At 39.7% G+C, this 15,000-nt stretch overlaps 1 protein-coding gene across 1 annotated transcript in view; it reads right to left on the bottom strand.

Annotated features, from left to right (window-relative positions):
• Positions 1-15,000, bottom strand: part of LOC147170313 (uncharacterized) — an 84,625-nt gene that overhangs the window by 10,753 nt on the left and 58,872 nt on the right. The window contains 7 exon segments of the mRNA XM_086082169.1: positions 329-448; positions 10,260-10,541; positions 10,639-10,906; positions 10,983-11,162; positions 11,247-11,726; positions 12,336-12,731; positions 12,823-12,987. Coding sequence (XP_085938295.1) covers positions 329-448; positions 10,260-10,541; positions 10,639-10,906; positions 10,983-11,162; positions 11,247-11,726; positions 12,336-12,731; positions 12,823-12,987 — 1,891 coding nt within the window.

The raw sequence follows: 15,000 nt of genomic DNA, 5'->3' as shown, positions 1-15,000 counted from the left end.
ATTGTAAAAATTTGCTTGAAAGTTTACATACCCTAGGTGTAAGTTAACTTATGAGCGCAACTGGAAAAAAAGACTTAACCATAAGATCCCAAATACTGTGGCAATTATTTTGATATTTTCAGAGGTTGAAGTGGACATGAGTAGAAATGTGCATGTATATTTTGGTGATAATTCATAGCAATTTCGTGTCATTAAGCAACATTTAGCTTTTGTACATGTAGAGTTGTGCTCATAAGTCTACATGCCCAAGCCCAAACTTATGAGCACAACTATATACAACATTTTCATTAAGTCATTCAATGCTAATACATTCAAGTAGGCATCTTACCAACTGGTTTGCTGGGGTCAAAATGGACGGTGTTGTCTGTGGCCATGAGCGTTTTCATTAGTGGCTTATCCGCACTCTTCTTTTCAGTGGTTGTTGGGATGTCTATGTTAACAGAACAGACTAAAAGAGAAAATGCAAGTAAAACTTTTAATCAAAATTGATAAATTTTCAACCAATTGCATCCCATATGGCAAAACATTGCTCTGTTCGTTTTGCACGTAACCACATTAATTATCATGACCAATTGCAAAATGAGACAGTAAGAGTGCTAACAAATAACATGCATTTACATAGGTAATGCAATTTTTAACAACACGGTCATCTCCCTATTCTATTTGCTAGGTTTTTTATTTGAGCCTGAATAGTGCCAAATAGTTACAATTACTGGTACCAGTCTCGTAAAGTGTTATGTAGCCAGCAAAAATGGCATGATACCATAAGTCAGTTCATACTCATTGTGCCGCCGTTTAGCTTTAATTGACGGCTTGAGTGGCAAGTTATCCACCTTATTACTGAAGGCTCTCAAAGGGATACAATGTAGAATCCAATTTCCGCTTCCGGGTTTTCCCTATTTGTTATAATGGGGTTTCTTGCCGTTTTTATCTGCCCTTTTCCTAACGATCCAAAGCCCCTGTTGCATTTAAAAATGACTTGCACAATTTGGGAACTTAATTTACGTCGTTGCTGCTTGTACATACAAGAAGACTAAAAAAAGCAACGTTTTGAACTGGCACACCAGACGAGGAAAAGGGAATGTTTTTGTGAAAATGCTAGGTTCCACCACCTCATCGGGATTAGGATAAAAAAGGACTTGGTCTGAGAATCTTCATTTAAAATGCCCCATCAACCACCTATGCTTGCTGTCCGGCAGTTACACACTGTTAGATGTCCTCTGCCTCATCCGCGAGGACGTTAAGGAATTAAAGGCGAGTTTGGAATTCGTCGGCCAACAGGTAAGTGACCTCCAACGAGATAATGCCGAGTTACGCTCTTCACTCGCGGATGTTTCAGCCGAGTTGGAGACAATTAAAAAGGAGAAAAAAACGCTAAAAGTAATGGTTCTGGATGTCCAATCTCGTAGCATGTGGGTGAATTTAATATTCTCAGGCATATCCGAGAACACCTCTGACAATCCAGAGGCTGAGATAAAAAAATGTATGAAGACATTGTTAAAAATTCCTCAGGAGACGGTAAATAATATCTCTTTTCACCGTGTACATCGGCTTGGAGCCCGTAGGGGCAACAAACACCGTCCTATTATCGCTAAGTTTGAGCATTTTAAACAGAAGGAATTTGTTAAAAGTAAAGGACGGGAGCTTAAAGGGACCTCTTTTGGAATGAATGACCACTTCCCGAGAGAGATTAATTAACTATTCCAGAACCCCAACTCCACTCTCTGGCTGTTCTAATTGGCATTGGTAGAACTGAACTTTGATTATTAGATGTATACATATACTGAATATGTGGTTATAAAACCTAAAATATGAATACTTATTATGCATAGGCTATATTATAAATATAATATTAATACATAACTATTTCTAAAATATATTCAAACAAAAAATCTCGCTTAGGTTACCATTTACTGGTGTATTGTTACACGTTTAATCCCCTGCCAATTTCCTTCACTTCCACCTCCATCCCGTTTTTTTCACTGTTATATTCACTTACACGTTACCTCTTATTTCACACAAATTACATAAACCACATAACCACTTGGATTCCATCCTATAACATGCCAATATTAACAAGTAGCCTTTCCAGATATATACACAGGACTAAGTTTATATTGTTTGTATGCATAAATTTGTCTGGTTCCCTGGAATGTTTGTGGCGCTCCGCTCACAGGCAAAAAGAATCATTCTTGTTAGACCATCTCTTAAAATTAAAAGCAGATATTTGTCTCCTACAAAAAAAACACCTACAAAAATCTGAAGAAAAATTACTTACTGATAAGACATTTTGTCAAGTGTACTCTGCCCCTTATAACAGTAGACAAAGAGGTGTCTGTATACTCATACATAAGAATTTATTCTTTACTCTAAATAATACAGTAACAGACCCAGAGGGCCGATACATTATTATACAGGTGACTATATTTAATAAAATATATACATTTGGTAATTTATATACCCTAATAATGATGACCCGGCCTTTTTCCATGAATTTTTCTCTCAGCTGTTTGATTTAGCAGCGAACTCTACTATTATTATTGGAGGAGACTTTAACACAGTCTTAAATCCATTAATAGATTAGTCCTAATAATACAACATGTATAAGGTAATTACAATCTACTAAAGTAATAGGGGAATATAAGGATGATTTTGGCCTCGTCGACGGCTGGAGACTTAAAAACCCAACTAAGGATTTTACCTTCTTTTCCGCTGTGCACTGGTCTTTTTTAAGAAATTTTTTTTTTCTTACAAATAATTATATTGCTGATAAAATTGGTACAAAAATACATCCTATTATTATTAGCGACCATGCACCAGTCTCCCTTACCCTACAAGTTGATTATACCCTTTAAACCACCCCCGACATAGCGTTTTAACATCTCTCTGCTAAATGACGCAGAGTTTGACAAAATTATAAGAAGAGAGTGGGCAGACTTTTGGGAAATAAATAACTCTCCAGACTTATCTCCATCTCTTCTCTGGGAAGCGATAATTAGAGGTAAAATTATATCATATTCATCTTATAAAAAGAAACAGGATCCAAAATTAGAAAAAGACTTGGAAGATAAAATTAAACTGACGGATGAGTAAGCAATAAACCCAAATAACCAAGTATGGACTGACTTAAAAAATACAGTTAGAAGATATGTTATCTAAAAAGACTGCGTTTATAATACAACAATTGAGATACAACAACAGACAGACTTGTCTATAGCTCCGAAATCTGACTTTTGGATTCAAGTTTGTGAAAACGTATTTAAAATGACACAAAACACAAATTTACAACTTATCCAATATGAAATGATTCAAAGAACATACATTATTCAATATATGATGAAGAAAATGGGACTCTCCGACTCCGACATTTGTCTCCAGTGTTTACAAAACACTACAGACACTTATTTTCATGCTTTATGGTTATGCACTCTGGTTATGTATTTCTGGACTAAAGTCTTAGAAAAACTTTCCGCTTTCTTGGACTGTAGGATACCTTATCTCCAAACTTGTGTTTGCTAGGTGACTTAACAACTGACTTACCACATAAACAATTTCAATCTACACTTGTAGCCCTTACTAACGCTAAAAAAACAATTCTTGTTAACTGGAAAAATAAACTCTGAATATCGACCTGTATCTATAATACAGGTAATAATAATAATAATATCTAACCTCATAAATCCCATTTTAATGGAAGAAATATCTGCCTCGACTAAAAACCAAATATAAAAATGTATACAAACATGGTCTACGTATATAGAATCTTTTCATCAAAATTAATTAATGAATTCTGCCTGTTAGCTAGAGCCACCATATTGCGATAACTTATATTGCTGTTTCTGTATTTGGCAATTTGTAACTAATGGTTGTTTTTATAGTCAGGAACCCAGCTGCTAACAGCAGGATCGAGCAGACCACATCAAATGACACCTTACAGTCACCAACTCCTCAAGATTCACTTCCAATGGGTACAAAATTTTCGATGCTCCATAATATGTTTAAAAAATATATATACTTTACGTCATAAGACGGTGCATCGCAAATTTTGCTGGGAATTATTTTTTTTTAATCCAGGGTTACTTGCACTTTTGCATGAAAAAACGCTTATGACGTATAAATATATCCCATGTACGCGGTGACTATGACTTATGATTTGATACGTCTTATGTATGGAAAGAGTTAAGTACAATAGCAAAGTAATATTTCACCCCCATCATTCTTCTTGATATGTAAACTTTTATAGGTTGATAGAAAGCCCACATTGTTTATATATTTGCAAATTTTAACGTTTAATGAAATGATGGACTCCCCTCCGTGAGCCATCACCTTATCGTGGTGGATCGGTTTGCGTGTCTTAATGATCCTAGGAGCCATGTTGTCTGGGGCTTTATGCCCCTGGCAGGGTCACCCATGGAAAATAGGTCCTAGGTGAGGGACCAGACAAAGCATGACTCAGACAGACCCCTTATGACGAAAAAGAAAAATGGATCTTGGTTTCCCTTGCCCGGACGCGAGTCACCGCGGCCCCCCTCTGGAGCCAGGCCTGGAGGCGGGGCTCAAAGGCAAGCGTCTGGTGGCCGGGCCTTCTGGGCATAGCCCCAAAAGGCAACATGGGTAACCCTTCCTATGGGCTCACCACCTGTAGGATGGGCCAAAGGGGTCGGGTGCGTAGAGAGCTGGGTAGCGGCCAAAGGGCGGGAACTTTGGCGGTCTGATCCTCGGCGAGAGAAGCTAGCTCTTGGGACATGGAATGTCACCTCTGTGGCACAAGAGGAGCCCAAACTGGTGTGGGAGGCAGAGACTCTCCTCCACACACGGCTTGGGCTCTGGTACCAATCCTCTCGAGAGGGGCTGGACTCTCTTCCACTCTGGAGTTGCCCACGGTGAGAGGCGCAGAGCAGTGTGGGCATACTTATTGTCCCCCGGCTTGGCGCCTGTACGTTGGTGATCACCCCAGTAGACGAGAGGGTAGCCTCCCTCCGCCTTCGGGTGGGGGGATAGGTCCTGACTGTTTGTGCATATGCACAAAACAGCAGTTCAGAGTACCCATCCTTTTTGGAGTCCTTGGAGGGTGTGCTGGAGAGCGGAGCTCCCCCTAGGGACTCCCTCGTTCTGCTGGGGGACTTCAACGCTCACGTGGGCAATGACAGTGAGACCTGGAGGGGCGTGATTGGGAGGAACTCCATACTGGTTGAAGTGGCTGGGGAGAGGAAAGTCTGGGCTTCCCTCCGAAAGCTGCTGCCCCCGCAACCCAACCCCAGACAAGCGGTAGTAAATGGATGGATGGATGGCAATGATGGACTTTTTTTCCCTCCGAGTTCGAAATATCCGACTGCCTTTGAATGCATCTCGCAAGCATCGTTTACACTACCGTTAGCTGCTACTTGCTAAGAGGGAGTTACTGCTACAAGCTATGTAATTGCAGTGCAGCCTTGTTTAGTGTAGCCTACTTTACCGCCTCGGCGGGGGTGTTGTTGATTTTTTCCGGGGACGCACGACTTGGGTTTTGGGGGTTGAGGGGCAGTAGGCTACTGTGGTCTCGGCGCGGTGGTGGAAACGTGCTGTCATACGCTCCCGGTCAAAATGGGTTAATGTACGGGACATGTTTCAAGCAACGTTTACAGACAATAACATTTCTGTTCGCTGTTTTCACTCCCTTGTCGTCGTATTCGATAACAAAGCTGAAATTATTCCTCACTGCTTCTTCAAACTTTGCTCTGTCAACTCCGCACCGCTTGCTATTTCCCCTCCCGCTTATGTTCTGTGTGAGGGGGTGAGTGGGCAGTATTGCAGCAGTGATTGGACATTAGATTGCTAGGAGGGCTTTTCTGCAGCAGGCTGCCTCCACTTGTGGACACTGGACAGGCACGCACACACAAAGTGCCGTGTTAAGCATCAATACAAAGTTTGTTGCGGACCGAAAACCCGCAGTCCATAAGGGCGTATTGTCGCGTGTAGGGCGGGCCAACGGTCCGGTCTAAGACCGAGAACTGTTGCATCCCTACTAAGTATGGTATTCTGGTTAATATTGTGTTAATGGAATATGAGCTAAGCAGCAAAATCAAGCAGTTTTTATCAATATGGGAAGGTGGCCATTTTGCCACTTGCTGTTGAGTGATGAAAATGACATCACAGTTGCTCAGGTCTCAAGTAACAAACAATCACAGCTCAGCTTCAGAAAACAGGTGAGCTGTGAATGGTCGTTGCCTGAGCCCTGACCAACTGTGATGTCATCTTCAATCGACAGCAAGTGGCAAAATGGCTGCCCCCTGAGATGGATAAGAATGGATGGATTTTGCTCCACAGCTCATATTCTACAAATGTAATATTAATCAGAATGCTATGTTTAGACTAGTGGAGGTCACATAAAACATATTATTGTCAGGAAAAGTTAAGATTGACTTGTGCTTTAAAGCTGCTCAACGCAGAAAATTTTATTTTGAATGGCTACTGCCATGTGTGGTCGAAAAATGGACTGCACACCCCCTTCTCACGTACACAATATGTCACATTTCCAGAGAGAGGGCAGGAAATTCAAACCCAAATCCAGTCTTAAAACTATTGGCCAGAGGCTTGTAGGAGTACCAATTGTGAACAGTTAAGGTGTTAATCTGCTAATTAGAAGATGTTTGAGTCACAAATGCAGGGCTTAAAGTAAAAAAAAATAATCCTGAGCCTGAACTTAATTCCGGGGAGCGGTGATGCAGTGTCCAACGTCCCGATTTGTTGTTCGAACGACATCAAGCCATTACTATTTGATTCGTCGCCGTGGATGGACTTGGCATTTGGGAAACTCATGAAATTTCTGATGGCCAGTCCTCCCTAAGTGTCAGGTCATCTCTTTCATTATCCATTTATATTATGTATAGTATAGCACTGCGGGGTTGCAGTCCCCTCTCGTGCTGCAGCTATAGAATATTTTGGTATTCAAATATCCTATGGAAAATTCTATTGACTAATCAGGTATTTGGATAAAAATAATATTTTCGCATGGTGAAAGAACAATTATGAATACAGAAGACATTAAAAATATATTTCCACTTAATAATGATCGACCTACTTTCATTTCTAGATTTAAAAAAAAATGTAAATACATTTTTTTTAACTTAAATTTAAATTGTGCTTAACAGCACATCATTTTCCTCTCTAGAAAGTTAGTAGAATTTTAGACAAATCTCTCCCCATGAATTTTGGAATAACCTTCTGTTAAATATTAGGCAACCTCCCTCTCTTAAAACACATCTTTGTTCTTTGGCGCTTGACTCGGCATGAGAATCATCATTGTCTCAATGTTTTATGGTGCCTGCTGTATTGTTATTAATGTATTTCTTTTATTTACTTACCTACTTGTGTTATTTTGCTGACTTATTCATTTACCCACTTATATGTATTAATTTATTTGGTGCTATTTTTGTTTTACCCGTCTTTATTCCATGACTGATTTTTTACCCTATGTACAGCAAAACTTTGTATTAAATGAAATTCTGAGTTAAGTAGTTTTTGGTCTGTGAGACAAAGTGACGTCAGAACTACAGTTGTGATTTTGCAGAGCGCCAACTGCACAATCGAGTGAGCTCGATTTATTAAACTGATCTCTATGAATGGCAACTTTGTCCGGCTGTCAGCAACAAAATCAATCAAAAAATCATCACGTCGATTTGACTGCCTTTGAAAAGTAGTCTGGTGGCTCTAGCTGCAACTGCTAGCACCGTTAGGACGCTAACACTGTAAACGCCCTAAACACTGGCAACAGGCACCGTGCAATACAATGTGAGCGTAATTAAGTGTTCTTTTAGTGCCCGTAATTGGCGATTGAACGTGATTTCAGGACGAAGTTGTTTTGTTGACTTTGGTCGCAATAGTTTATGCCGGCAATATGAAAGGCAGACACACATTACACAAGACAAGTCATGTCATCCGTAGCGCCGCAGAAGGCAAAACGATCCCAGGAAAAATTTCAAAATAAAAGTGTAAATCGGTTTATTACTCGGTATGGGGAAGGTTTATGTTGAAGTTGGTCTTCTCTCCGCATTGGCGGTGTTTTCCAGACGTGTCAAATATTCCCCACAATGTAAACTGTTTACTTTGCTGGATTTGTCATTGCGCTAATTCTTTTTTTTTTGTAATTAACTTTTTATTGTTTTAGTATTTTTTTTACAACAAAAGAATGAACAGGAAAACAAAACATTTAAATCACATTCATTATGTGAAAAACCTCTGTCTTCTTAATATAAAACACATAGGGAATGATGTTTTTTTCCAGCCTTAATCAATCATTGTCAATATTAAAGTCAAGTCTCAAGGGTTTTACAAAATTAACCCACTTCTCCCAGGAGGAAATAAATTGTCCACTTCTATGATTGACGTATGCCGTTATTTTCTCCATTTTGTAAATGTCCATAGTAATGAACACCCATTCAGTGTTCTTTGTGTCACTTTCTTGTGTCAACAACTTCCTTGTTAGGGCCTTTTTACTAGCAACCAACAAAATGTTGACCAATTGTTCGTCTTTTTTTAACCAATCCTGAGGGATATATCCAAACCCCAAAAACTTACACTCGAAGAATATTGCACATTTAAATATATCCTGTAATGCCTTGTGAATATTCCCCCAATATGCTTTAATAACAGGGCAATTCCAGAACACATGGTAATGGTTTGCATTATGACTGCCACAATTTCTCCAACAAATTGGGGGATTGTTATTGTAATGTGATTTTTGCTCTGGTGTGATAAATTATCTTATCAACCCCTTCCAGCCAAACTCTTTCCATCTTAATGAGCTGGTGCATTTCCATTGATACCTCCATATCATTGTCCATTCCTCCTCCTTAATGCTAAGCCCCCCCCCCGCCCCCCTCTGTTTCCCACTTGTTTTTAATATAAGATGTTGAATATGGTTTGAGATTAGAAAGACTTCTATAGATGCATGAAATAATTTTACCTCCAATTTTCGAATCTTAAGCTTTTCTAAACATGTCTATCAGATTCACTTGTACACCTCTTTCCTCCTTCACTTTTGTTTCAACATTGAGTCTCATCTGTAGGTATCGATAGAAATCTTGTTTTTCAAGACCATAGTTTTGCCGGAGCGCCTCAAAACCAAGCAGCTTTCCTCCACTCATTATTTTACATAGAGCTGTTATCTCCTTTGTCATCCAATTTTTAAAACCAATGTCAGATTTGTTAGGCATAAAATCCAAATCATAAGCACACAATTTCAAAGTCACAATCTCTTTAACTAGATTATAACATTTTAAAATCATCTTCCAAATTATGAGGGTTAGATTAACCCATGGATTGTCTATAGCATCTATATGATTTTGAATTTGTCTGTCAGCTAGGATGGCTTGTATGGGGATCGGAACCACACCCACTTCCATTGTGCGTCATATGAAGGGTCACACACCAACATCATTGCTATCATTTGAGATGCATAATAGTCCCTAAGAGATGGTAGTCCCCCATCCCCCCTTCTCCTTAGGCAGCTGCAAGGTTTTGAGACTAACTCCAAGTCTCTTATTTTGCCATATGTACTTCAGTAACATTTTGTACCATCCATGAACTGATTTTGACTCAATTCGGTTGGTAGGGTCTGAAAAATATATAAAAATCCCGGAAATATGTTCATTTTGATCGATTTGATTCTTCAACTAAAAGTAAAGAAGGGGATTAGGTTCCATCTTTCTACATCTTCATAGTCTATTTTGAAGAGGTAGATAATTGACCTCTGACAGTCTCGTCAGTTCTTTTGGCAAAATAATGCCCAAGTATTTAAGAGATTTCGTTTGCCATACAAGAGGATAGTTATCCTTAATGTGTGTATATGGTGGGGGTCATAATTATATGTAAGCAGTTGAGTTTTATGTACATAAATTTTATATCCAGACAGTAAGAACAAGATCCCGGATACAAGCGTCCGAAACGAATTTCCTCCAGGGTGTCTGGGCTCTCCCCTAGAGAGAGGGTGATAAGCTCGGTCATCTGGGAGGGACTCAAGAGTCGAGCCGCGTTGAGAGGATTCAGTTAAGTTGAAGTCCCGGGAAAGACCCAGGACACGCTGGAGAGACTATGTCTTTCGGCGGGCCTGAGAACCCCTTGGGATCCCGCCAGAGGTGCTAGACAAAGTGGCTAGGGAGAGGGAAGTCTGGGCTTCTCTGCTAAACCTGCTGCCCCCGCGACCCGAACCCGGATAAGCAGTAGAAAATAGATAGATGGATGGATGATAAAATTGAGCAACAAATTCAAAGGAACTTTACCTGTCTGATCAGAAGGAAGGCTTTTCCTTGTGTGCTCTGTCAGTTTCACTTCTTCCTTTCCCTGTGTTTGATCCATTACGGTCTGCCCATCCTTTAAAGGTCTATTCACCAGGGTCGTCACTTCATTTTGCTTTTCTTCTGCAGTATTATTTCCTAAAGTCATTTTTACCTCAATCATGTGTTGATCTGGTGGTGAGTCATCAGCGACTCTTTTGTTTGAGATAGGTGTTGCTAAAGTCTCAACTACGATCATCGATTCAATGGGAGCAGATAGTATAGTTTCTATAAATTGACAGATACAAAAAAAAAAAAAAAAAAAAAAAACATAACATGAAAGTTAGGAAAAATCTTTAAGGTACAATTTCTTTAAATATTTTACCTGTCTCAGTTTCTTCTGGTTGGCAAGTTGGCACCTCTTTTTGGTTGACAGGAGAAAATTGTTCCGGAGTTTCTGTGGATAGGGTTGCAATTTTGCAGCTCAGCGTGCCAATCACATCTGATGATACACTGTCAGAGGTTGTAGACTGATGTCCAAAATCTGTTATGGGATCCTGAGATGTCATGGGCTGTTGCTGAAGATCGATTATGGGACCATCAAACTTCAAAGGTTGAGGAATCTCTTCTTCATCTACTTCCAAAGGTGGAACCTTGTAGTGTAAATTTTATTTTTTTTAAATTCTCAAATACCCCCCAACAAGCTTGTGAAAAGGATAATATTTTTACCTCATCCGTGTCCTGTGGGATATATGTTAGTGAGTGCTCTTGCTCTGTGGTTTCCTCTGCAGCAGCAGGAGAATGGGTATGGTGGAAGTCATTCAAGTCAGTCACATCCCCAACTTCATCCACAGTCACAAAGTCGCTCATACTCAACGGGAATGAATCAAAATCTTCTTCACCCTCACCCTAATTGTATGAAAGAACATATATGGTAACAATAATAGCAGTAACCGTTATAGCAATGTATACTTTTTGTCAAATGTAGCTTACCATGTTGGGCAGTTTAGCATCATCAGATTTGCTAGAGACTCTTTGTTCATCCACGTTCAAGTTGCTCTTACATGTCTCAAACTTTGAAGATGATCTCAGTCCTGAGGAAACAACACCATGTTCTTCCTTCCTCTCCATTTCCCTCCTCTCTCTTTTAGTTCTTTCTTCCTGTTCCCGATCCCGATCTGCCCTTTGCGATTTCTCCTGGGCCCTCCTCTCCCTAATTTTACACTCTCTCTCTATTTCCTTCTCCTTTCTTTCTTTATCAACTCCCTCCCTCTCTTGAATCTTTAAACCATCCTCCGCATGGTTTTTTACTGTCCCTTTTGTTTCATCAACTACTTTATGTCTATCCGTATCGTTTGTTTGATAAGATGCCTTTTCCCTTTCTGTCTCCTGGTGAACTTCACCATTTTCAGAATCTGTCTTTTTATTTGGATGGTGGTCAGCTGTTTCTCCAGTGTGCACCTCTGGAGTATCCTTAAGAAAAAGGGATTGTATGATCAGAAATTCAGGAAAATTAATTAGCATAGACTTTCAAGACAAAACATAAAACCATGATTAACTCATTCACTCCCAGCCCTTTTCACTGAAGCAATCCCCTTCGCTCCCGGCTGTTTTACTGGATTTTGACTGATGTTGCAAAGCTCACAGAATATTGTGTTCTATTGATATAAAAACATGAAACCTACCAAAAGAAAGATTAGACTGTCTTCTTTCATCAGGAAAAAATGTATATTTCTATCAGTTTCCGTTTTGCAGCAATTGGCATTAGAATATAGCTAAGTTTCACCATTATTCAAAAATCTGTTTAGAACTGTGGGTAAATTAGCTTTGTTGCAACAAGGCCCTGGTTGATCTCTTATACTCTGCTGCCACCTGCTGGCCATTTTTGTAATTACTACCATTGCTTCACCCGTTCTCTGCAGTTCAGAGGCTGCATCAAAGCCTTCTGTATGCTCTAGCATAAAAAAAACATTAAAAAAGTATAAATACTTCTTTGGGACACTTAAAACATTTACAATAGAACATTTGGTTACGTTTTTGAGAGCAAATGAGTTAATAGAAACATCAAATTTATCTTTTTACCTTGGAAATTTCTGAAATGGCAACTTTTGTTGAATTACATTGACCAACATGGGTCTTATTCTTTTCTGACTGAGCTGCATTAGCAATAGTCTGCAAAATAGTCTCATTAGATGATGCATCTTTCTTGTCAGACTTCAAGATTGCTTTAGTAGTTGATAAATTCTCTTTGTTAGTCTTTTTGTCTGGTTCAAGTGCATCTTCAGACAGCACATTCCTGGGCTCATGAATGACAAGGCTTTCATTTTCTACCATCACTTCATCTGCTTTTGCCACCTTTTCAGGGTCCATTAATATATCTCGCCCTTTTTCCATCTCCACTGAAACATTTTCTTCATATGCTTTTTCATCTTGGTCAGCTGCACCTGTGCTGCAGGTTTCATCATTTGCAAGAATATCCTACAACATCAGATCAAATACAGGTATGTAAAAATACTTTACCACATTAGTTGGAAGCCTAAATTTACCTGTCAACTAATAATAAACATACCTCAGGCAAATGTAGGTTTGGAGATATTACTTGAGTCTGTGTGCTAGCTTTGGGGTCAGGCTTGCGTGAAAAGAACAGGGGGTTGTTTTGTATAATGCATGGAAACCTATGGAAGCGTTTGTAGACAGAGAGGGCCATGGCTCCAGTTGCCATTTCACAAATGACCTAAGCAAGAAAAAAAAAAAAAGGTTAATGGCAGAGGTCACCAATCTTTTTTTTCATGTATCTGTAATACATTTAAGTTAGAGAAAAAACATTCAGGTTACAGTTACATTTATTAAAAATGTTAATGCATTTATTAAAAATTTAATATAAGGAGATAAGGAGAAAGGCCTGTTGATTTGAGCCATGATCGCCCGCTTTAAAACTAACTGGTCAAACAACCTTTCCTGGCAATTATCAACCAATTTGACCCTGACAGATAAACCAGATAATAAATAGACATGCCACGTTGGTCTATCTGTTGTGGTTGTGTGTCAAGTTGTGCCCAAGTCCAAAATGTTACCCTCGCAGTTTTTTGTTGCATTTTTAAAACATGACTGTTTTTTGTGATATCTTTATTGGCAGACTCAAGTCCATTAAAACAAACAAACAATACAACAAAACACAAGAAACCCAACACACTGGAATAAGCACTCAAAAAATTAACCCTTGGTTTAAAAAACATACATTTCATGTAACCAGTATTTCCAGAACATTGAAGTGTACCTAAAATCACTTAAACAGGGATCATTTATCGACTTTATAATTCCGTTATCAGATGTGTTTTTAATTAAAAAAAAGATGTGTTAATTCTGCACATAAATTTATATATGAAATTCCTTTACAGCGCATGAAATGTTGGAACATTTGAGGCAACAAACAAGAGACTTGCACTCTCCCACATAGGATATTTTAACAGGATTCTGAGAGTATCATTATAGGCAACCTTAATCTTATTCATTTTCCCTTTGCTTTAGTTGCGCCATAGATGTGGGAAATATAATGGGAGTATAGTAGGCTCTGAAGAGTTAAATTTTGACATCATCAGAACACATAATAAATTTGCGTGCAAGCATTATTGCTTGGGCATATAGCTTCCTGCACTGTAGCAGAACATCATCATCATCATTCCGCTTCCGGTCACGTTGGCGCAGCACGTCTGCGACACGGGCTCCGTGGAAAGCTGCAGTTCTTCTAACCTTTTCCTTATTTAACTTTTAATTTTTGACTTTTTTAAATTATGAGCCACTTGCTCAATCTGTCCGCGACTCCTACCGCGAGTTACAGCACACGTCGGGGCTCCGAACGGAGCCTAATCTACCAACGGCTCGTGGCGTGTGTGGACAGGGGAACAAAGGAACGACATGGCTTTGTTGTCCTCCATCAGAGACGCGCTCTGGGCCCTCCGCTCAACAGGCGACACACCACCCCCCGACCTGCCGGAGGAGATTCAGCGAGCAGACCCGGGGAAACGCCGCCAGAGGAGAGGACAACGAGGTGGAGCACGCCAAAGACTCCGGAGGAGAGGATGCAGAACAGCGCTGCCGTCCTTGCTGCTCGGCAACGTGAGGTCCTTGGAGAGCAAGCTGGATGAGCTGAGGAGCCTCACCTCGGCCTGCCGCGAGTACCGGGACGCCTGCGCCATGGTGTTCACGGAGACATGGCTCCACAACTTTAATTTTATCTCTTTCTATTCTGTTGTTTTTTCTTTACTGTAACTGCAGCTGGACGGAGTCCAGGAAAAAGTTCCCCACGGGGAAAATAAAAGTATATTGTATCGTATCGTATAACTTAAATCATCCCCTCAAAACATGGCCCAGATATTTAACCTATGATACAATATTAAGTTCTTGTTTGGACAAATAGATGGAAACATTTGTTTTTGATCCGCCTTAGATTTAATTACCATAACCACAGTTTCCCTGGGGTTGTATTGGGTATCATATTGCACCCCATACTTTAAGTAGTTGTTGTAGACCGGCACTATAACGTGTCATTACTACCAAGTTATCTGCATATATTAAATGATTAATGAGCCTATCACCCACCATACTTCCAGTCTTACAGTCACATAGTTTCTTTGACAGTTCATCCATGTACAAATTGAACAGTGACAATATCCCCCCCGTTTTACCCCACTGGTGACAGGAAAACTTGTTGATACAGTCATCCTCCATCTAACTTGCATGGTTTGTT

The sequence above is a fragment of the Leptonotus elevatus genome, chromosome 8 (genome assembly GCF_054856555.1).
Source record: "Leptonotus elevatus isolate MCC_2025b chromosome 8, RoL_Lele_1.0, whole genome shotgun sequence".
Classification (NCBI taxonomy): domain Eukaryota; kingdom Metazoa; phylum Chordata; class Actinopteri; order Syngnathiformes; family Syngnathidae; genus Leptonotus; species Leptonotus elevatus.
This window is presented reverse-complemented; position numbering and strand designations above follow the sequence as displayed.